Raw genomic sequence first — 22,920 nt, 5'->3', positions numbered from 1 at the left:
CGATACACAGATATTGTTTTGAGCTGGGTGTGGGGTACTAGATTCCCTTGTTTGAAAATATAAGGACTCAGATCGTGTCGTATAGCCAGCTGGAGACAATGTCTCCTGGGGCTAAATTACAGCAACATTAGTCCTAAACCAGGACTGCCATGTTATGTTGGCAAACAATCTTTACTCCAAAGTACTGTTGCTGAATATCTCTCATTATGAGATTTAAAAATAGTAATTTTCTACTCAGGTTTTGTTTAGTTCTGTGTGGCACACTGAAGCCAAGCTGATACCATTTCTGTAGTTTTATTGTGCCTGATATAATCTTATATTAATGAGTAACTCTATGCTACTATTGTTCAACATCTTGGTAGGGTGAGGTAACTGAATCCTTTTGAAGCATTCTTCTTCATGTATCTGCAAATGAGATGTTTCACTGCCATGCTGCATCAGGTAGCTTTGGAAGGTCCTCAGTTTCGTGCCGTGTGTCCCTGCATGTCACATCTATGAAGTTGAGTGGTTGTCATCTTCTGTTAGGATGTGGAAGTCTCCAAAATATAACCTGTAATATGGCCTGGTGTTCAACCTGATGGCTGTAATCAGCAGAGCCTATCCTGCATTGAGCAGCAATGTCAAACCACCAAAGCAATTTTGAACCTTCTTCATCATTGACCAGGTTTCCACTCCATAGAATGTTCCTCTCTACGCATGTCTCAAAGATGGTCAGTCTTGTTGACTTTGAAGTACTCGATTGCAAGCCATGCCTGTACTTACTTTATTGTATTTAATGCACAAACAACACAGCTTTAAAAGGTTGATGCTGATATCTTGTTTGTGTGAAATTGTCTCCCTGGATAGTGATAGTCTCTTGCCTGTAACTTCCCCACTACTGACAGCTTGGTATTTACAGCCTTTTGATGCAGTGTGTATGCACATTGAAACATCTTCAGAAAATATGGTGTTGAGTAGCAGATATTTATGTTTTGGAGAAGGAAATATTAGTATGTAAAAGAGGAGGGAGGGGTTGGAATGTGAGATCAACAAATTTGAGATTTCAAGCGAAAGAGGTCAATGATCAAACTTTAAATACCAACTTCTCTCATCACATCAAACGGTAGCATTTGAGAGAAATAATTAAAAAAGCTAAGGACAACAAATAAAAACAAGATTGAAAAAAAAAACCTCTTCAGAGAATAAAAAATTATTTTAAAATCATTACTATAGAAAAACAGTAATTTTAAAGATATGCAAAATATTATCATTTTTTTTTTTTTATCAAGATTTTATTTTGGTTTGGAAAGAATTAAATATGTGTTTCTTACTAATCACAAAACGAATTTTGAGGAGGATCCATTTTCTCAGAAACATATTCCTCTTGTATTTATTTTGCCAATTACTCTAATAATTCTGCTGTCTTCTGCCTTAAAAATTTAAATAAAAATAATTTCTCTGTCTTCCAAATCTGTTCACTTAATTATTAGCACAACTCAAGTTGAGGTGTTGGAGAAAATGTTAGGCTTTGCATGTTGGTAACACCATCATCATTTTAACATCCACTTTTCCCTATTCACATGGGTCACACATGGTTTCTAGAAGAAACCTTTCTACTGCTGGCTGCTCTACTTGTTGCTGACACCCATTTTCATATAAGGTATTCTTTTCCCCTCACTAATCTTTTAAACGTCAGCCTTCTCAGTGGCCTGGCATGTTTTGGGGATAGATGTAAACAAGCATAATGCTTGTATGCTGACATAGTTTACGCAACAGGCAGACGTTAACAATGCCACTGTCTACGAGGTGATGCCATGCATATTTAGCCATCTTGAAGGTGGTATGTACTTATACACCCACATAATTTGGGGTTCAGGCCCACAGTGGAACACCTTTGGCAAGTGTCTTGTATGTCCTTGGGCCAACCAAAGTCTTGTGAATGGATTTGATGAATGGAAACTGAAAGAAGCCCATTCCATGTATATGTGCGTATGTGTCTCTGGTGAGCCATACACCATCGGTACATGAACGTCATGAGGTGGTTCACAAAAGCCGTTGGCACCTGTGCCCACACCCTGAGGAAAGCTGCCTCCAGTTCCACACAAGTTGTCAGCCTTTGGACCACCTGGTTCAGCCGCCTCTGGATTTCATCCTAAAAGTGTTCAATTAGGTTCAAATCCAGGCTGAGAGCCAGCCATGGCATTGTTCTGATGTTGTGCTCATGCAGGAAATCCATGGTAACCTTGGCCGTGTGGGAGGGAGCATTGTCCTGCAGGAACATGTGGTTATGGTGACGCACAAAGAAGGGCATGATGTGAGGTATTAGCATCTGGTCAATGTAGTGCTGCATTGTGATGCCATTCCCTGTGCCTGCACCAACATTTTGGAACACAAAGGACCGAATTCTCTGATCCAGGCCTATAGCACCCCAAAACCATGATGTTTTGGCCACCTCACATGTCTCTCTCCAGGACATATGCATCTCAGTAGCATTCACCCCTCCTATGCCACACCCTCACTCTGCCATCTGAGGTGGAAATGCAGTACTGGCTCTCATCAGAGAAGACTATTGACCTCCATTGTTGATGCTGCCAATGTTGGTGCTGTGTAACCCATTGTAGTCATGCCTGACAGTGGCATGCAGTGAGGACAGGCCCTCGAGCAGGATGACAGCAACAGGTTGTTGGCAGCCAGTCGACATCATACCATGTCGTCACTGATGGGTCGCTGTCCAGTGCCAATGGTCTCGTGAGCTGTCATGGTGGCCAGTCTGACACAACAATAGAAGTGTTGCTGGTGAATGAAGTACTGTCTGAGCGTGGACCCACAGCATTCAACACAGCTGCATTTTGGTGTCATGTTTCAGGAGAAGTTGAAAGGTTACCTGCAATTTGGGTACACCACACATTATCATAATAAATGGATAATTAAAATATGCAAACGTGTCCATTTAACCTATTTCTCTTTTAGATTGAAAAAGTGATTTTCAACCCTTATCTGGGGGTTTCATCTTAGGTGTTTACATCACTTGACCAATCCCAGAGAAATGACCTTGCCATTCTGATTATATACACATCAAATCTATTAGCTACAGAGAACTGGTGCTGCTAATTTGCATATCTGTAATGTTTAACATGTTATTTAATCTGTGTATTTATTTTTCAGGATCTTAATCTACTGTGATGGTGTACAGGTAACACTTGAAGGGGGTAACCTACCAAAAGGCAGTAAAAAGGGTAGAATCTACCTTACCACTCACAGGGTAAGTTATCTCTTATAAATTCTTGCTTCTTTTATTCTCTGTGTAGGACACTCATTGCCATCAGCAGTGACTCCAGACTTGTGTGTGTTTGTATCTGTACTGATATATTCCTCCTATGGTTTCCAATTGGTCTGATTCTAAAATGGCAGTGATGTAAAGATGGAAGCACATAGAGCTCTGATTGCTCTCTGTCCATCTCTCTCCTTTTTTTTTTATGAAGGGCTTTATCACATTCAAACCCATTGACAGACATCGTATGTCATTTCTTCAATGCTGACAAGGATTAACCCTTTCGTTACTGTATTTATTTTGAGATGCTCTGTGTTTCTTTCAATTACTTTAAATACAACAAAGAGTTTTGTAAAATACCTTTATCATTCATCTAGTGTCATGAACATAAATTGTGACTAAGGTTTGATGGAAGATTTTAATTCAAAACTTATGAAAACAAGACATTTGTACTCAGAGCCAGAGGCAGTTTCAGCTGGGTTGGTAATGAAAGTGTTAAGCTAGTGTTAGGAACATAAATTGTGATTAAGGTTTGGTGGAAGATTTTAATTCAAAACTTATGAAAACAAGACATTTGTACTCAGAGCCAGAGGCAGTTTCAGCTGGGTTGGTAACGAAAGGGTTAAATAAGTTTGTTGCATTGCATATTGACTCTCCTCTCAACTCTCTGTCATCTCCCCTTTGTCATCAGCATCTTTGTATCTGACCTCAGATGTCTTCCATAGTCTTCCTCTGCCACCACTCAACACATTGTCACCCATTGTCCATTCCCATCTCATACAGTTAATTCTCCCACATCTGTTGATGTCTTTACTATTACTCAGTTACTCTGAAGGTGGCAAGCTGGCAGAATAGTTAGCACGCCGGGTGAAATTTTTAGTGGTACTTTGTCTGTCTGCACGTTCTGAGTTCAAATTCTGCTGGGTCGACTTGGCCTTTCATTCTTTCTGGGTCAATAAATTAAGTACCGGTTGTGTACTGGGGTTGATGTGATTGACTTACTCTCCCCACAAAATCCAAGCCTTGTGCCTATAGCAGAGAGGATTGTTACTCAGCTACTCTAAGGTGGCAAACTGGCACAACTGCTAGCCCACAACCGCTAGCCCACAACTGCTAACTCACTGGACAAAATGCTTAGCAGCATTTCACCCAGCTCTTTATGTACTGAGTTCAAATTCCACTGAGGTCAACTTTACCTGTCATCCTTTCAGGGTTCATAAGATAAGTACCAGTTGAATACTGAGGGTTGAGGTAATTGACTTCTCCATTCCCCTGAAATTGATGGCTTTGTGCCAAATTTTGAAAATCTTCACCCTACAGCCTTCTTTTGGTGAGGAAGAGCAAACAGTTTTCCTCTGGTGGCTATGACAAAAGAGGTGTGGTAGACGGGACTGAAGACACACTTTGCTCTTCAGCCAATTTAAGAGTCCATTTGAAAAGGATGGCAAGGGCAAAGAGGGTTTTGCTAATCCCTCACCTCAGTAAATTTGTTGAAAGGTGGGTGAATGTGGCAAGGTGGGCCCAGGAAAATGAGTTGCCACCTACAGGCTGTGGAGGATGGATGAGAGGGAGGCATACTTGCCACAGTACTCCTGGTAACTAGGTTGGCTCAGGATCTCTTGTGGTGGGGTTCCTTAGAAATGATTCCGAACTTATTGTGTATGGTGCTTAGGTGCTCTACAACTAATCAGGAAAGGTAGCCAAAAGTGTATGTACAGTGCAGAGAGCAAATCCAAGGGAGACAATTATTACATCACCATCAAGGCAAACATCTTAGTTTTTGAAAAATTTAAAGTTAAAAATAGAATTTTTATAAAATTATATAAAAATAGACAGATATGGGGATTTGAGTCACATCAGTAGATCTGCCCATCCCTGTCTGTCTGTTTGTCTCCTCACTTTCTCATCTAGATTTCATACATATAATGTCTCTGAGAGCCTACTAATGCATTGTGAATGAAATATGGTAGACAGGAAACGGACAAAGCTCATCATATGTGTGTGTGTTTAGTGGCATGACAAAGTGCTTGTCATCTTTGTCATGACAAAGTGCTTGTCATCTTTGTCAAAAAAAATCGAAGTATTTAATAAACTGTGATTGATAAAATGAGCATCAGACTAATACATTTAATGAAAAACTTTGAAAGTGGTGCTCCAGCTTGGTTGTAGCTCAGTGACATTCACACACGCAAGGCATTGGTCAACCTTCAAAGAATTTAGACATAAACCAATAGACTTTCTAGACACCAATTTTAGGGCAGAAAAAAACAGATTCATTGATGAGACAGAAAGTTTTGTGTTTACTTTTATATCTTTAAAAACTACGAGGGTGAGTCAAAAACTAATGCCATTTTGTTTAGGACAGGTATAATTACCAACACAGGAATATGTATCATACATCAAAATGAAGCTGGTCCTCTGTTGATCACATCCCTACTTCTCAACATAGTTACCGTTTCTCTCGATAGCAATGTTCCACCTTCGAATGAAAGCATGTATCCCTGCCACCCAAAATTCTGCTGACTGTTCTTTAATCCACTTCTTCACTACAGTTTTCACTTCCTCGTCACTGGACTATCATTATCACTGGACTATCATCCCTTTCTCCCCATTAAAGAGGGTTTGAGAGGCAAACATTATTCCAGTGACAAGGAATTGAAAACTGTAATGAAGAAGTGGCTCAAAGAGCAGTCAACAGAATTTTACAGGGCAGGAATACATGCTCTCATTGGAAGGTGGAACATTGCTATTGAGAGAAATGGTGACTATGTTGAAGTAGATATGTGATCGACAGAGGACCAGCTTCATTTTGAAGTATGATACATGTTCCTGTGTTGGTAATTATACCTGTCCTAAACAAAACGGCATTACCTTTTGACTCACCCTTGTATAACCTTCAATTTAAGATTCCAAAAAGAAAATGCTGTATTTGGCTTTGTTTTGCTTTACATTCATCTTTTCAATGGCTTCAGGAACAGATACAACTGTGTTGTTATGAAACTCACTTTGCAACCTTATGATTTTGGGTTCAGTGCCGCTGCATAGCACCTTAGGCAAGTGTCTTCTTCTATAGCCCCAAGACAACCATTGCCTTCCTAAGCAAATTTGATGGACAGAAGTTGTATGGAAGCCCATCATGTGTGTGTTTGTCTCCATATCACTTGATAACTGGTGTTGGTTTGTTTATATCTATAAGTTCACTGTTTGGCAACAGAGACCAATAGAATAAGTAGTAGGCTTACAACGTAAAGCCAGTACAGGTTTGTTTGGGAAAACTCTTCAAGGTGGTACCCCAACTTTACCCCACAGTCTAGTGACTAAAAGAAGTAAAAGATACTTGAAGTAGATAGAAGAAATATTTTGAGCTGAAATGTTGGAAAATTGAATAAGGCGCAGGAGTGGCTGTATGGTAAGTAGCTTGCTTCCCAACCACATGGTTCCGGGTTTAGTCCCATTGCATGGCACCTTAGGAAAGTGTCTTCTGCTATAGCCTCAGGCCGACCAGAGCCTTGTGAGTAGATTTGGTAGACGGAAACTGAAAGAAGTTCGTCGTGTGTGTGTATGTATGTATGTATGTATATATATATATATATATATATATGCATGTGTATATGTTTGTGTGTCTGTGTCTGTCCCCCCAACATTGCTTCACAACCGATGGTGGTGTGTTCACATCCCTGTAATTTAGCAGTTTGGCAAAAGAGACAGATAGAATAAGTACTAGGCTTACAAAGGATAAGTCCTGGGGTCGATTTGCTTGACTAAAGGCGGTGCTCCAGCATGGCTGCAGTCAAATGACTGAAACAAGTAAAAGAGTAATTGAATTAGTGATAAAAGAGAGAATAGTGTAAATACTGTAACCGAAGAGAATGTTGCCATTGAATTGGATTGAAATTGCTGTTGCCATAGAATACTTAACTATGATGTTGAAATTTACAGAAAACCAAAGATGAAGACAGGTGTATAAACAACAAACAGGTGTACAATGTAGTAAAGATTGTTTGCCAACATAAGATGGCAGTCCTGGTTTAGGGCGAATGTTGCTGTAATTTGGCCCCAGGAGACATTGTCTCCAGCTGGCTATATGACACGATAGGTGCTTATGAAGGGAAATAACCTGGAAATCACGATACACAGATGTGGTTTTGAGCTGATTTGGGGTGCTAGATTTCCTTGTTCAAAAATATAAGGACATAGATCGTGTTGTATAGCCAGCTGGAGACGATGTCTCCTGGGGCTAAATTACAGCAACATTTGTCCTAAACCAGGACTGCCATGTTATGTTGGCAAATAATCTTTGCTCCAAAGTGCTGTTGCTGAATATCTCTCATTGTGAGATTTAAAAATAGTAATTTTCCATACAGGTGTATTAGTTTAAAGCTTCGAAAGGTGAGAAAGTCTTTTGTTTTGAGCCTACGCTCTTAAACAGAAAGGAATACGAAGAAATATACAGAGAGAGAATAAAAAAAACTTTAGGAGCTATCAGTCAGTGATGATTGTAATAGCAATAAGGATTTATAACAAAAGCATAACAAAACACATTATATATATACATCATTTTCGTCAGTTTAATGTCCATTTTTCTATACTTGCATGGGTCAGATGGAATTTATTTAAACAGATTTTCTATGACCAGATTCTTTTCCCGTTGCCAATCCTTGTTTCCAAGAATGGTGATATTTCCCCATTGATAGACATGTTTTCACTGAAGATTTGAAATGAAGAACACAGCTTGTATGATGGCTATGTTTGTTTTCTACTATTAAGCAATGTGAAGACAAGGGGACATGCACGCGCACACACACACACACACACATGTATGCTTGTATTATGTCTAAATGTATGTATGTGTGTGTGTGTATATATATATATACACACACACACACACGCACACACACAGGTGAACTGGCAGAATTGTTAGCATACCAGCTGAAATGTTTACAGGTATTTCAGCCATCTTTACATTTTGAGTTCAAATTGTGCCTAGGTTGACTTTGCCTGCCATCTTTTTGGGGTTGATAAAATAAATACCAGTTGTGTACTGAGGTCGACATAACTTGGCTGCTCCTGGGTGAGAGCATAACAGAGAAAACTGCATCCTTCTGCCAAGCCATGTTGAACTAGTGTGACACAGTAGGCTTATCAAACCAGTGTGATCAAGCTTAAATCCACAACCTCCACATTGGACCATGGTTGGTGGAGAGAACCTGTTGAGGCCTTTGTCTTGCAGTGGCCTGAGTAAAGGCAATCCAATCCAACCCAGTATACACACACACATATATATATACACACACAACAGTCGGAGTGAACCGAAAGGCATGAAGTCAGGAAGCAAGCTTCTTAATGATGGAGCCATAACTACATTAATATTAATTTGTAAAATTGGCACTTGGCCAGACTGTTTAGAGAAGGTATTGTGCAGTTGATTGTATTGAGTTCAATTCATTTTATCTACTCTGAAAGAATGAAAGGCAAAGTTTGCCCCCACAGGGTTTGAACTTGGAATGAAAAGAGCCTAAATGGGTGGTGGTGGTGGTGGTTTGGATAACTGCAATAATTAAGAGAGAATGCAAGCACTTATATATTTTCAACATACCCAGCATTGATAGCAAGAAAAATGGTAGTTAAATTGGCTTAGAAATGGCTGGGAAAAAGACGACTTAATTTATCTAAATGATTAAAAAAATATGTTCATTTAAACTGCCTAATAAAAAATATAAGGTAGGTTAAATTCTCTAAGAAGAAAAAAAAAAGGAGAGTAAAAAATAAAGTAATTGACTAAAAAAAATGTTGAACTAGTTGAAAGGAGAAAAATCCCACTTAAATTGGCTTTAAAATAATGGCTAAAAAATGCTTTAGTTAGACAAAATTTTGGAGAAATTCTTAGAAATACACTGCTTACCATGTCATTGTAGGTATGGTTGTGAAGTTGAGAAACTTGCTTCTAAATTGTGTGATTTTGGTTCACACGATTTAGAAACAATTGTGTTGTTTTTTGTATTGCACCTTAGGTTGATGTCTTCTATTGTAGACCCTGGCTGATGAAGAAAGCTCAAAGACACCTGTTGTATGTTAAAGAGATCAAAGATCCTTCCCAAGCCACAGGTTCATAAGGCCAGTTTCCCTATCTGATTCTGTGGCATAACTATTTCTACCCTGGATGGGATACCTGTCTGTTGCAGGAGTGTTTTCATACATATATGTATAAATATACATATAGTGTGTGTGTGTATATATTTATGTGTATGTTGGTTTGCTGTTTGTAGTTACATGTATGTGTGTGTGTGTGTGTTTTTGTGTCCCCTTGTTTCGAAATTGTGTGATAGCTGTAAGTAGGCATCACCTTCATACAAGAGATGCTGTTTGTTTTCAGTGTTCCATGCAAAACATGTCTGGTTATAAGGAAATATTACCTTGCTGGGGAACAGGTGAGGGTTGGTGACAAGAAGGGCATCCAGCTGTAGAAAATCTGCCTCCACAACTTCTGTTTGACTCATGCAAGTGTGAAAAGGTGGACATTAAAACAATAATGATGAATGTGGTTATAGTTTGTTATAATGTCGACACCTTTTGATTTATTGTTTTAACCTGGATGTTATTAGGTTGAGGAAAAAGTTTGTGCGCCATATTAAAATAATGCTTTTATATATATTTTTGTGATGTGTGTGTTCATTCAGTTCATGTCATGTTCAATGGTGACTCACTGTTGAAAAGTACCCAAGACCTGTTCGTCGAAAATACGCTTTGTTTCAACAAGACAATGCAAAGCCACACACCGACAGAAAGACCAACAACAAGATTGAAGAATTGGACGATGTGGAAGTTCTGTCGCATCCGGCCTGTAGTCCAGACGTTGCTCCATCTGACTACGGTCTCTTCCAATCAATGCAGCACTTTATGAAAGGTCACTGGAGTCATTTAATGAAGTTGAAGAAGCCTGTCAAGAATTTTTCGATTCAAAGCTGTAGGATTGGTACTTTGACCAAATCCGAAAGCTTGTCATGGAAAATGATGGTCTTTATTTTGAAGAATAGTTGTTGTTGTTTTTGAATAGATTCTTGCATAAAAAAATCATTATTTTAAAACTGTGCATGAACTTTTTCCTCAACCTCTTGTTATGGAATGACACAACTATTTACTTGTCTTTGTTTCTTCATTTTCAGGTTATTTTCCTCAACAATTCCCAGAAAGATCATCTTCTTTCATTCAGTATGCCATTTTTTACCTTGAGGCAGGTTGAACTGGAACAACCTGTATTTTCAGCCAATTACATAAAAGGAACTGTTTTTGCCGAACAAGGAGGTAAATCTTTTTCCTTCTGTGTGTGTGTATGCACTGGAGAATTGGTGTTTAGTTCTTAATCAATCCTGATCCAAAAAGGAATCAATCCTTATCTGTCTATTATTTATATTCTAAGTTATTCATAAACAGAGCCATTAATTCAGATGGTCTGAACAGTATTACAACCTTTCTTTGATCATCAATGGAGAGGGGGCAAGGGCATTAAGTGATGGTATGCAAGGATCTGGAATTGGTAGGTTATTGAAGGTGCGTAAGGATAATCACTAGAATTAGTAAGGCCAGTGCCTCGAGTCAGTAGGTTATTTATGGCTTGTAAGAATAGTCACTGGTGTTGGTATTCTAGTGATGGTTAGTGTGTTTTCCATGAGTTTAAATTGTAAACATAAACTGGAATGTGGCTGATCTCTTTATTTTACGCCTTCTTGGAGAATAAGAGTATTGATTATCAAAAGGTTTTATTACTTTTTACATCATCTCACAACAATAAATATTTCTTATATTTCCAGTTGATTCTATGAATCATTGTTCTTCCATATAAAATGAAGAATGGGAAGCATACAGTTCTATATTTAAGAGATGAGGAATTATGTACATTATTTACATTTGACGGATATTTGTCCTCATCTTGTTTGTTGTTAACATAACGCTTTGGCTGATATACCCTCCGGCCGTCATCGGGTGTATTGGGGAAATTTTGAACCTGGGTTCTTATTCCTAAGGTATTTTCGATGTCATTATTATTATTATTATTATTAATAATAATTTAATGTTTCTTCATTTATTCATTTCAGTCTTTCGACACTAGCCATTCTTGTGCACCCAAAACAAATCGACCCCAGTGTCCACTTTTTTTACGTCAGTATCCTTTGATGAACCACTAAGTTACAGAAACTTAAAAGTGCACACTGGGGTCGATTTGTTTTGACTAAACTCCTTCAAAGTGGTACCCCAGAATGGCTGCACTCAAAAGACTAAAATGAGTAAAAGAAGAAACATTAAATTATTAAATCCATTTTCAACATAAATTTGCATAATCTAAAGTTCAGAATGTATTTTTTTTCATGTAACTAATTAAACAATCACTAATCAGGTTTATTTGTGTGTGTGTGTGTGTGTGTGTGTTTTAATCCTGTTTCTTCCTCTTCTAAAAGGTAAATGGTCTGGAAATGCCGCATTCAAACTTTGCTTCAACAAAGGTGGTGCTATCGAATTTGGACAAGCTATGCTACAGGCTGGAAAACTTGGTAATTATTTTCAGTTAAAATTTTCTGTTGTATCTCAAGAGAATCATTATACTAACAGAAAACATGCACTGGTTCCGTTTCACTTCTTTCTTATTTATTTGTCAGTTGGTTCACTATTTAACCAATTAACTAATTGGTTGTTTGATTAATTGTTGGGTTAATCAATCAATCAATCAGTTAGGTTTGTCAAAGTCTTTTCATCATTATTCATGATCTCATCAATGACATGCCCTCAGCTACATCAGGTCTCCTTCAGTCCTGTGTATGTGTTTACTGTTAGCAAAGTGACTCTCCTGAGAAACAACAAAATATATTTCAACTCATGAATTCACTTCAAGAATCTTGCAAGCCAAATACAAAAATATTCAATTAAATTTTTATCAAAGATCATAATTATGAAAAAAAAAAAAAAAAGAAAGCAGGAGAACACCTATGATCTTGTAAGTTGTATGTGGTTTATAGTAATTTTAAATTACAGCTGACTGATGTTTGAAGGCGAACAAAAAAAAAATAATGGCAGGATAATTATTTAGTAAATACTTCATCTCTACCATGTGGAGGCACATAACCTAGTGGTTAGAGCAGTGGACTCACAGTCGAAGAATTGAGGGTTCGAATCTCAGACCGTGTGTGTTTATGAGTGAAACATCTAAGCTCCACGTGGCTCCGGCAGAAGGTAATGGCGAACTTCTGCTGACTCTTTCGCCACAACTTTTTCTCACTCTTTCCTCCTGCATCTTGCAGCTCACTTGTGACGGACCAGCGTTCTGTCCAGGTGGGGAACCTATACACCAAGGAAACTGGGAACCAGCCTTTATGAGCTAGGCATGGCTCAAGAAGGAACAAACATCATCTCTACCATGCATTCTCCCTTTTCTGCCGGGGTGGTCATGTATCTCTTCTTCAGCAAAATACTTGTTCTTGTCTCTGTCTTACTTTAGTCTCTCAACACTTTGGTACCCTCAGGACTGCACCCTCATGCTGTTAAGGAGTCTTGTCTTGTGGCTTACTTGCAGATCTCACAAATGCTGCTGCCATGAAAACAGCACCCATTACACTCTGTAAAGTGGTTGCTGCTAGAAAGGGCAGCCGTCAGTAGAGACCTTGCCAAAGCAGACATTGGAGCCTAATGCAGTCTTCTGGCTTTTCAGATTCTGTTGAACCATCTAACTCATTCCAGCATGGAAGAAAGTCCCTGGCGATGTTAGTGCTGCCTGGTTTTAGAACTTAGACATTGAGGTTACCAAGAGAATTTTAATTAATCCGTCATTAAATTCTGTAGTACTTGATACTTATTTCTTTATTGCCCATAGGGGACTAAACATACAGGGGACAGACAAAGGGATTAAGTCAATTACATTGACTCCAGTGTGTAAATGGTACTTATTTAATCGACCCCAAAAGGATGAAAAGCAAAGTTGACCTTGGCAGAATTTGAACTCAGAACATAAAGACAGAGACGAAATACTGCTAAGCATTTCATCTTCCATGCTATCAATTCTGCCAGCTCGCTGCCCTCTTCTGTAGTATTTGATATTTATAAATGATCTGTAATCTTTTTCCTTAATTTTCAACCTAAATTAACTATTAACTCAGAAGTCCTTGTAAAGCTGAAGCTTGGACTCTGAAGAAGGATGTTCAAGATCACCTTGATGGTACATACATCAAGCTTCTGATGAGGGCTCAAAACATCTCATGACATCAGTACAAAACCAAAGCAAAGAACAGATGTTATATTTTGGAGACTTCTGCACTTTAACAGAATGAAAGCCTCTCTGTTTAATTGATGTTATTAGCAGAGATCCACAACATGGAATTGAGGATTTACCAAGTTAATGAGGGACGAAGATTCTTGGTGCTGCATTGAAATGTGTCTCAGTTGCTGTTGCTTATCTCAGCTCTTCTTTCTAAATCTGCCTTGTTGATTGTACTGTTCTTTCACTCATACGTCTACTTACCCTGGGCTAAACTGTGTTGCTGGGCCTCTGCTTGCTGAGCCTATATATGTACTCAGCCTGTATATGCATGACAGGGTCTGTCTGCTTGTATGCTTTTGGGTTCTGCCTATTTACATGCACTAGGGTTCTGTTTGCATGGACTGGGGGCATTTGTCAGTTTGCATGTCCTGAGGGTCTGTCTGTTTGCACACTGGTGGGGGTCTGTCTGTTTGCATGTGCTGGGGTTTTTTTTTTCCTGTGTGTATCACTTGAAACGCCCCTTGTGGGCTATGAAACCTTGATCTTTCAAACCTCACTGACTGAGAAAGTGAATAGTTATTTGAGGTTGTTCACTGCTGTATGTAGTCCCCCTGGTTTTCAACAGCTATTATGAAGTCGTACACAAACAGAGGCAGTGGGGACTGTATCAATTGACTAAATTCTCTGTTAGCTTAAAACACCAAGTTCAAATCCTGTGAAAGACCTGAAGCCAAAGCAGTGTCAAGGAAATCTCTTTGCTGTATGTATCTTAGTGGGAATTGCTACAGGAAAGAACTACACCCCACCCTGGGGTGTAGTCAGTGTTGACTAGGTGGGCTATAAAAAATAACTAATCTCTTTATTCTATTTCCTACATTTATTTCAGCATCTCGGTATCAAATACCACAGCCTCCACCTTACACTCCTCCCCAGGGACCATTTTATCAGCCTGCTCCGCCTGCCTACACAGCTTATAACTATGGCTGGGTGCCATATCAAACATTCCCAAATGCACCACCAGGTAATATTGTCTTGGCCTTTTCTCTTTCCTGTCCTTTTAAATTCATTTGATTTTTAAATTCACAGCAATCGATGTGCAATGGCTATGATGTCAAGGTACTGTATGACTAATCACGTGGCTCTGTAAGGTTAAGGTAAGGCTGACCACATGGTAGTTGTGCCATTAAGTTACTATACTAATGACCACTTGGTGGCTGTTTGATTAATTACTGACCATATAGTGACTTTAAGAAACTGGACTATCAATTTCAAACCTTAATATATTTTGATTTTTCTTAATTTCTTCATAAGAGGGAGGGCACTGTCCATGGCCATTCATGGACATTTTGCTGTTTTTAAACATTAACTCTTAAATGGTAAACATCGTCAATTGATGTTTCATTATGGAATGGCAGGCATGAATTAAAACTTTCTAAAATTTTACCTGGCTATGACCATCATCAATTGATGTCCAAGCTTCTGCTACATTAAATGTGTCTAAGCAGAAGAAATGAAATCATAAGTGGTTGATTTATAAAGCAAAGAAGTTTTTCTTCTTTCTCACATTCTCTCATTATCAGATGAGGTACATAATTTCTTTTCTGCTCTAGGCACAAGGCCTGAAGTTTTTGGGGAAGGGTGCCAGTTGATTAGATCGACCCCAGTACTCAACTAGTACTTATTTAATTGACCTCAAAAGGATGACAGTCAAAGTTGACCTCGATAGAATTTGAAAACGAGGTACATAATGATGATGCTCTGAATAGTAGAGAAGAAAATAATGCTTCACCTATCTCTGGATTGAAAAAATGCATGGAGTAGTTGGCATTAGGAAGGGCATCTAGCTATAGAAAATCTGCCTGATCAGATTGGAGCCTGGTGCAGCTATCTGGTTCACCAGTCCTCAGTCAAATCGTCTAACCCATGCTAGCATGGAAAGCAGAGGTTAAACAATGATGATTGTAAACTCATCTAACAATAACAATACAGGAATTTCAAATGAATTTATGTACACTACAGATGCAAAGGAAAGTGAATATTTTATGGCACTTTTAGATATTGAGACTGTAAATTTTATTGTGCAAGAGACTAACAATTATGACTACCTCTGCCTTGAATATTGAAAATTATCAAAATAGGCTGTGTGGTAAGTAGCTTGCTAACCAACCACATGGTTCCGGGTTCAGTCCCACTGCGTGGCATCTTGGGAAAATGTCTTCTGCTATAGCCCCGGGCCGACCAATGCCTTGTGAGTGGATTTGGTAGACGGAAACTGAAAGAAGCCTGTCGTATATATGTATATATATATATAAGTGTGTGTGTATATGTTTGTGTCTGTGTTTGTCCCCCTAGCATTGCTTGACAACCGATGCTGGTGTGTTTACGTCCTCGTCACTTAGCGGTTTGGCCAAAGAGACCGATAGAATAAGTACTGGGCTTACAAAGAATAAGTCCCGGGGTCGATTTGCTCGACTAAAGGCGGTGCTCCAGCATGGCCGCAATCAAATGACTGAAACAAGTAAAAGAGAGTAAAGAGAGTATAGCAAAAGTTGGTAAATACCAGAGTTGGATGAACTGTGTACATTTTTCTCTGACTATGCTTATGACACACTTAAAATGTTTTGGCAGATTATTACTGGAATGTTTTGATAGGTTGTTTTTTAGTGAAAGTACTTTCCTTTCTGTTAGTGACCTTTTCAGTCATTTAGTAGCTTCTCCTCTCGTTCCAAGATCTGCTGTGTGTCTTGATGCAGAGCAAACCTGGAGCAAGAGGGTGAAGTCACTAAGTCACCGAAAAGGTTGCAAACAGTTTTGCTTGGTACTTCAGTTTCTTTTTGATATTTGCCTGTTTGGTACTCTCATTCATGCAACCCTTTCTTGCCATTTAAGGGTTAAAGCATTATAATAATAATAATTATTAATAATAATAATTGTGTACAGTGCTCAGGTGCACTACAACTCATCTAAAGTGTATATATAATCAGGTGTAGTTTCGGCGGATTTCGGAAAGCATGAGGGCCTTAAAGGATGCAGTGTCATGGCAGTCAACAACTGACGCAGGCAGTTTATTCCATGCTTCAGGAACTCTGAGCGTGAAAAAATGTTTCCGAAAGTCATGGGAGCTGTGTTGTTTTCTGACTTTGTAGGCATGTCCACGTGTGTTAGACACATGAAGATCAAAAAGGAGCACAGATTGAAGTAGTTTTTATTAATCAAAATAATCTTTAAATTCTACACATTTTTACCGACAAAGAACAGATTTATTTATTCTGGTAGCATTAAATTTCTAGAGTCCTGCAACTGATGAATTCTTCACAATTATTTTCAGTTGCTGTTTGGTTGTTGTTGATCTTTTTTTGCAGGAAATTTCTGAGTTGCTTGAAAAAGCAATGGATTGGAAAAAGGTTTTGGGATTAAACTGGTTACATTACTGTTTTGTAGCCTTGTTCATTCAACTTATGCCAAGTCATTTACAGAATATGGGTCAGGCATTGTCTTGTTCCTTTTCTAATGACCAATGCTAAATGGAATAGTTGCAGCAGTTCTTGATGCATTTTGTTGATTTCGTGTCAATATTTCTCTGCTTGAATAGTTTCCCAAGGATTCAGGAATAATGGTGACTGATTCCACCTGCTTTAATGAATTCCTTCTAACCAAAGCAACCGGGGAACATGGACGTTAAAACGTTGGTGATGGAATAATTATTTTTGCACCAACCTAATATTTGATGTTCAAATGAAACATTGATATTGAGAATATGTAAAAAGAGAAGTGATTTCTTATTGATTAGCTGCCAGGGTTGTTAGGATTAAGCGAAAATATTTGGTGGCGAGACTCTGCTGAACATTTTTGTTTTTATAATCCTTGTGTTGTCTCCCTCTAACAAGGGACATAACTTGTTCTAGTTTATCTGACGAAGACTTCAAACCAAACTTATAGGAAATTTAAGATAAGTTCGTAATTTATTTGTTATATAAGAATGTTACCAGTAAATCTCTGGTGTTAAAAGTGTCATGTTCTGGAAAGATGGTGAAAGTGTATGTATGAGTAAATCAGCTGAAACATTGTGGAAACAAGACAAGATGAGGACACCTGTCCGTCCATTGTGAATAATGTGTTGGTGATGATGATGATAGTGATGGCTCTGTGTCTTGGCATTGTGCAAAAGTTGTAAATGAGTGTGACCATCATACAAGTGATGCCATTTGATTTCAATCTTCTGTGAAAATATGTCTAGCCACGGAGAAATATTACCTTACTTGGATACAAGTAAGAATTAGCAACGAGAAGAGAAACTGGCCATAGAAAATCTGCCTCAGTGACTTTTGTCCGACCCATGCAGGCATGGGAAAGTGGACGTTAAAACTACGCTAAGTAAAACCATCATGATGAACAGCAAATTCGATGTCCCTCTGTATGAATTGGATTTTAAGATGTAAAGAGAGAAAAACAGTGAGATGTTTCGTTCAGTATCGTGGTACATGATAATGAGAAGAGGATAGTGTTACATTGAATGAGTTGTCGTATTATGCAGGTTGCCAATATTGATAGTCTTTCTGTTGAAATTTTTGAGCAAGAAGAATAACTCTGTTTGACTCTCACTTTCTTTTCTCCAAGGGGCACAAAATTTATTTCTTTATTGCCCACAGGGGACAAACAAGGATAGACAAAGGGATTAAGTCAATTACATCAACCCAGTGCGTAACTGGTACTTATTTAATTGACACCAAAAGGATGAACGGCAAAGTCAACTTTGGCGGATTTTGAACTCAGAACGTAACGGCAGACGAAATACCGCTAAGCATTTTGCCCGGCATCCTAATGATTCTGCCAGCTTGTTGCCCTTGACACACATAAAGATCTGATGTTGCAAACCTGTCCAACTCATGCCAATATAATGAATATCCGAATAGTCTCCCTCCTCATCATCTTTTCCCATATTTTGTTTTTTTTAACCTTTTTCTTCTTTTTTTCTAACTTCAGCACATGAGGTGTTTATGGCAGAAGCACCCCCTCCCTACCCAGGGGTTGATTCGAATTTGAACCCGTATCCGACTGGTTCAGCCCAAGGTTTGTAATTATTGATTTAAACAAAAATTATATTTTACTCACTGTTGCTGCTGGTGCAGTCACAGCTTGGGCTGTTGTTGCTCTGACCATGTTATTGTTGTTGATGTTGTTTTATTGAATTGGAGAGGTGGTGGCAATCATCAGTCGTGATGCTTGCAGAGGTTTCTGTGCTTGATGTTTTAGTGAGGTTGTACCTGTTTAAAAAGAACATGGGCCGGGAGTGATTGTTTGGTATTGTACACTGTGGGGAGGAAGGATTGGGTGAATGTGTTTCTTGTTGGGTGTGAAATGCAGAGGACAAACATGAGATTTGATGGAGGAGGAAAGTTGAGGAGTAGAAGATTGTTAATACAGTTCTATATTTAAGAGATGAGGAATGATTTACATTATTTACATTTGACGGATATTTGTCCTCATCTTGTTTGTTGTTAACACAACGTTTTGGCTGATATACCCTCCAGCCTTCTTTAGGTGTCTTGGGGAAATTTCGAACCTGGTTTCTAGAAAAATACCTTAGGAACGAGAACCCAGCTTCGAAATTTCCCCAAGACATCTGATAAAAGCTGGAGGGTATATCAGCCGAAATGTTGTGTTAACAACAAACAAGATGAGGACAAATATCCGTTAAATGTAAATAATGTAGAAGATTGTTATAGAAATGGTTGAAGGGAGAGAAAGAATTGGTGTACCTGTGAGCTGGTGTCTTTAGTGTGTTCACAGGTGAGTTCTTGTAGAGACTATTCTGGTAGAAGAGACAGAGAGGAGGAAGTGTGTTGGTGAGTGAATACATGATCATTAGTGGAATATGGTTTTCTTTTAGATGTAGTCTATGATGTTTGTATGTGTAGCAATGACATCTTCCTCTCAAATATGAGCTCTTCTCTAATTTTAGAAAGTGTGTGTGTATATATTAATATATTTGTATATATAATGCATATGTGTGTGTGTGTGTAATTGTGAGATAACCAGCCTGTTTAAAAGGTACCTTTGAATCATTGGGCGCCATGCTTGAGGAGACCTATTGAATCAAGTAAAATTAAAAATCAAAATCACAATAAAAAATGGAAATTGTAGTTGAGGCCGATGCTAGTGCCACCTGACTGGCACACAATAAGCACCATTCATGCATGGGTTATTCCCAGTGCCTCCTGACTGGCTCTCTGTGCGGGTGGCTCATAAAACGCATCCAAATGTGGTCGATACCACCCACACCCCGACTGGCTCCTGTGCCAGTAGCATGTAAAAAGTGCCACCCAAACGTGGCCTGTGCCAGTGGCTTGTAAAAAGCACCCACTGCACTCTCGGAGTGGTTGGCATTAGGAAGGGCATCCAGCTGTAGAAACCTTATCAGATCAGATTGGAAACTGGTGCAGCCTCCTGGCTTGCAAGTTCCCAGTCAAACCGTCTGACCCATGCCAGCATGGAAAAGACGTTTAAACGACGACGACGATGATAATGTTGCTTTTCTCTAAGCTTAATTATTCTATCACACTCTCTCATTACCTCAATTACTTTATCCATGCCTTTACTAGTAATGTATCCATTCCACTCATCTCATCACTGTTATCTACCCAGAATTTGTATTTGTGTTTGTTGCCCCTGAGGAGTCTGGCAGTGGTTTCACTCTAACGTGTGTGTGCTGTACACAGTGTACATCTGTTACAAAAGTCTCCAGCATCTCAATGAACTCTTTTGGTTACCTGTCATCACGAAGACATTGATAGTGGCTACTTACAAAATAAATAACTTGACAGGAGCTCAATGTGGTCCTCTGGGTTGTTCGATCCTGTTAAACCATCCAACCCGTGTCAGCATGGAAAATAGATGTTAAATGATGATGGTGATGTATTCAAATGTGTATTCATGTGTGTACACGCATCGTTTTTATGTTTGGTTTATCATGCATGAAAATGATCAGACAAAACTTTTTGAGGTATTCTTTTAAGGCTAGGCTCCCTTCAGAATTCCAACCATTTTTGTCTCCCCTTACAACATGCAGTCATATTGCATACATATTTTAGAAGCCAGGATACACACAGGCACAGTTAGTCTCTCTGTTCACACATCCATTGTCTATGTCCAGGAAGATTACACACACACACACACACACACACACACAGGTGCAAGCGAGGCTGTGTGGTAAGAAGTTTGCTTCCCAACCACATGGTTCCAGATTCAGTCCCCCTCTGAATGGCACCTTGGGCAAGTGTCTTCTACTATAGCCTCGGGCCAACCAGAACCTTGTGAGTGGATTTGGTAGACAGAAACTGAAAGAAGCCCATCGTGTATATATATATATGTATATATATATATATCTATATATATTATCATCATCATTTAATGTCCGTTGTCCATGCTGGCATGATTTGGATGGTTTGACCGGGCTGGTAAGTTGGAAGGCTGCGCAAGCCTCCAGTCTGGATGCCCTTCCAAACGCCAACCCTTCCGAGAGTGTAATGCGTGCATTTATGTGCCACCTGCACGGGTGCCATGGGGTGGGGTTAGAATCCTCAAATACCTGACTATGGAATGAATCAGAATATTGTAATTCTTACAGGTAAATAAACAAGAATTAGCAGAGGAAGCTAAATGCTACTGGTTAGATTCCTCTACAAACTTCAGTGGCTCTGATACTGAAAATAAAAATTGAATTTTAAAAAAAATGTATTCGTTCTGTGAGGCCTAATCCCAAATGATCCATGGCCCTGCATCGGTCAGCAGCCTGATGGTTTATGACCCCTGTTGTATAGAATTGATGAAATGTTGGTTTATTGATGAATTGATTTCTTTCTGTTCCACCAGATGCCAAAGCTCGAGAAGCAGCAGCGTCAAGTGCCTACTACAACCCTGCTAACCCTCACAATGTGTACATGCCAAGTCCTAGTGAACCACCACCACCTTACTCCGAGATTGGCAAGAAGACCAACTGATGTGTTACAGAAGAACTGGACTCAGGATGGGGGGGGGGGTTGAGAAGGAAAAGAAAACATGAAACAATACCTAACAAAAAAAGACAAACCTTGATATTTTAAGCACAATTATAATGTTGAACCTGAAATATATAAATATATATATTTATATTTACAACTGTTATTCACAGTATTAATTTCAGTTATTGTTATTATTATTATTATTAATATTATCGTTAACACACCGGATGAAATGCTTAGCAGTATTTCGCCCGTCACTATGTTCTGAGTTCAAATTCCACCGAGGTCGACTTTGCCTTTCATCCTTTCGGGGTTGATAAATTAAGTACCAGTTGCATACTGGGGTCGATGTAATCAACTAGTCCCCTTCCCCCCAGAATTTCAGGCCTTGTGCCTATAATAGAAAAGATTATTATTATTGAGTTGAAATTCTGCAGGGCTCCAGTTTACCTTTCATCCTCAGTTTGAGTCGGCTGTATATACCCTTTTCTTCCCCGTCACCTTCAGACTTGTGGCCTTGTGCCTGTGTTAGAAACGGTGAGATTAGCAGAATCATTACAATGTTAGGGAAAACTGCCTTGCATTTTTTCTTTCTTTTTTTTTCAACTCTTTTAAATTCTGAATTCAAATCTCACTGGGGGCCAACTTTTGCCTTCTCATGCCTCTACGGCTTGACAAAATAAAGTACCAGTCAAGTACTGGGGTTGGCATAGCAACTTACCCCCCTCCTCAAAATTGCTGGCCCTGTACCTAAATCAAAAACAATTGTCGTTATTCTTTTTAGGAACAGTGAATCTTGAAGCTAGAAAGCTAAAAATACTAACCTGCAATTATTTAGTTTGAAACCCTTTGGGTTGAAAAAGTTGAGGGCTTCCTCCAACTTTCTCTGTCTAAAAGGATTTTGATCCTTCATTTACATATTGTTATTAAAGGCTTTTTATTTGCTTCAAGAATCACTGTTCCTAAAAATTATTTCACATTCTTGGTGTTTCTATATTCTTGTAACATCAACAACAACCTTATTATTATTATTTTAAGGTGGTGAGCTGGCAGAATCGTTAACATACTGGACGAAATACTTAGTAGTATTTTGCTCGTCACTACATTCTGAGTTCAAATTCCACCGAGGTTCACTTTGCCTTTCATTCTTTCGGGGTTGATAAATTAAGTACTAGTGAAACACTGGGGTCGATGTTATTGACTAGTCCCATTCCCCACAAAATTTCAAGGCCTTGTTCCTTCAATAGAAAGGATCATTATTATTATTATTATTTTAAGGTGGTGAGCTGGCAGAATTGTTAACACGCTGGACGAAATGCTTAGCAGTATTTTGCCTGTTGTTAAATTCCGAGTTCAAATTCCACCGAGGTTGACTTTGCTTTTCATCCTTTCTGGGGTTGATGAAATGAGTACCAGTTGAACACTGG

At 38.8% G+C, this 22,920-nt stretch overlaps 1 protein-coding gene across 1 annotated transcript in view; it reads left to right on the top strand.

Annotated features, from left to right (window-relative positions):
* The window catches only part of LOC115215713 (WW domain-binding protein 2), a 30,600-nt gene extending 8,926 nt beyond the window's left edge, over positions 1-21,674 (top strand). The window contains exons 2-7 of the mRNA XM_029785005.2: positions 3,145-3,241; positions 10,414-10,552; positions 11,704-11,796; positions 14,380-14,514; positions 18,477-18,563; positions 21,366-21,674. Coding sequence (XP_029640865.1) covers positions 3,145-3,241; positions 10,414-10,552; positions 11,704-11,796; positions 14,380-14,514; positions 18,477-18,563; positions 21,366-21,493 — 679 coding nt within the window. The 3' untranslated portion in view covers positions 21,494-21,674. The remainder of the gene's footprint in view (positions 1-3,144; positions 3,242-10,413; positions 10,553-11,703; positions 11,797-14,379; positions 14,515-18,476; positions 18,564-21,365) is intronic.
* The last annotated feature ends 1,246 nt before the right edge of the window (positions 21,675-22,920 follow it).

This window comes from Octopus sinensis, linkage group LG9, assembly GCF_006345805.1.
Source record: "Octopus sinensis linkage group LG9, ASM634580v1, whole genome shotgun sequence".
Taxonomy (NCBI): domain Eukaryota; kingdom Metazoa; phylum Mollusca; class Cephalopoda; order Octopoda; family Octopodidae; genus Octopus; species Octopus sinensis.
The sequence above is the reverse complement of the archived record's forward strand: the minus strand, read 5'-3'. Positions and strand labels throughout refer to the sequence as shown.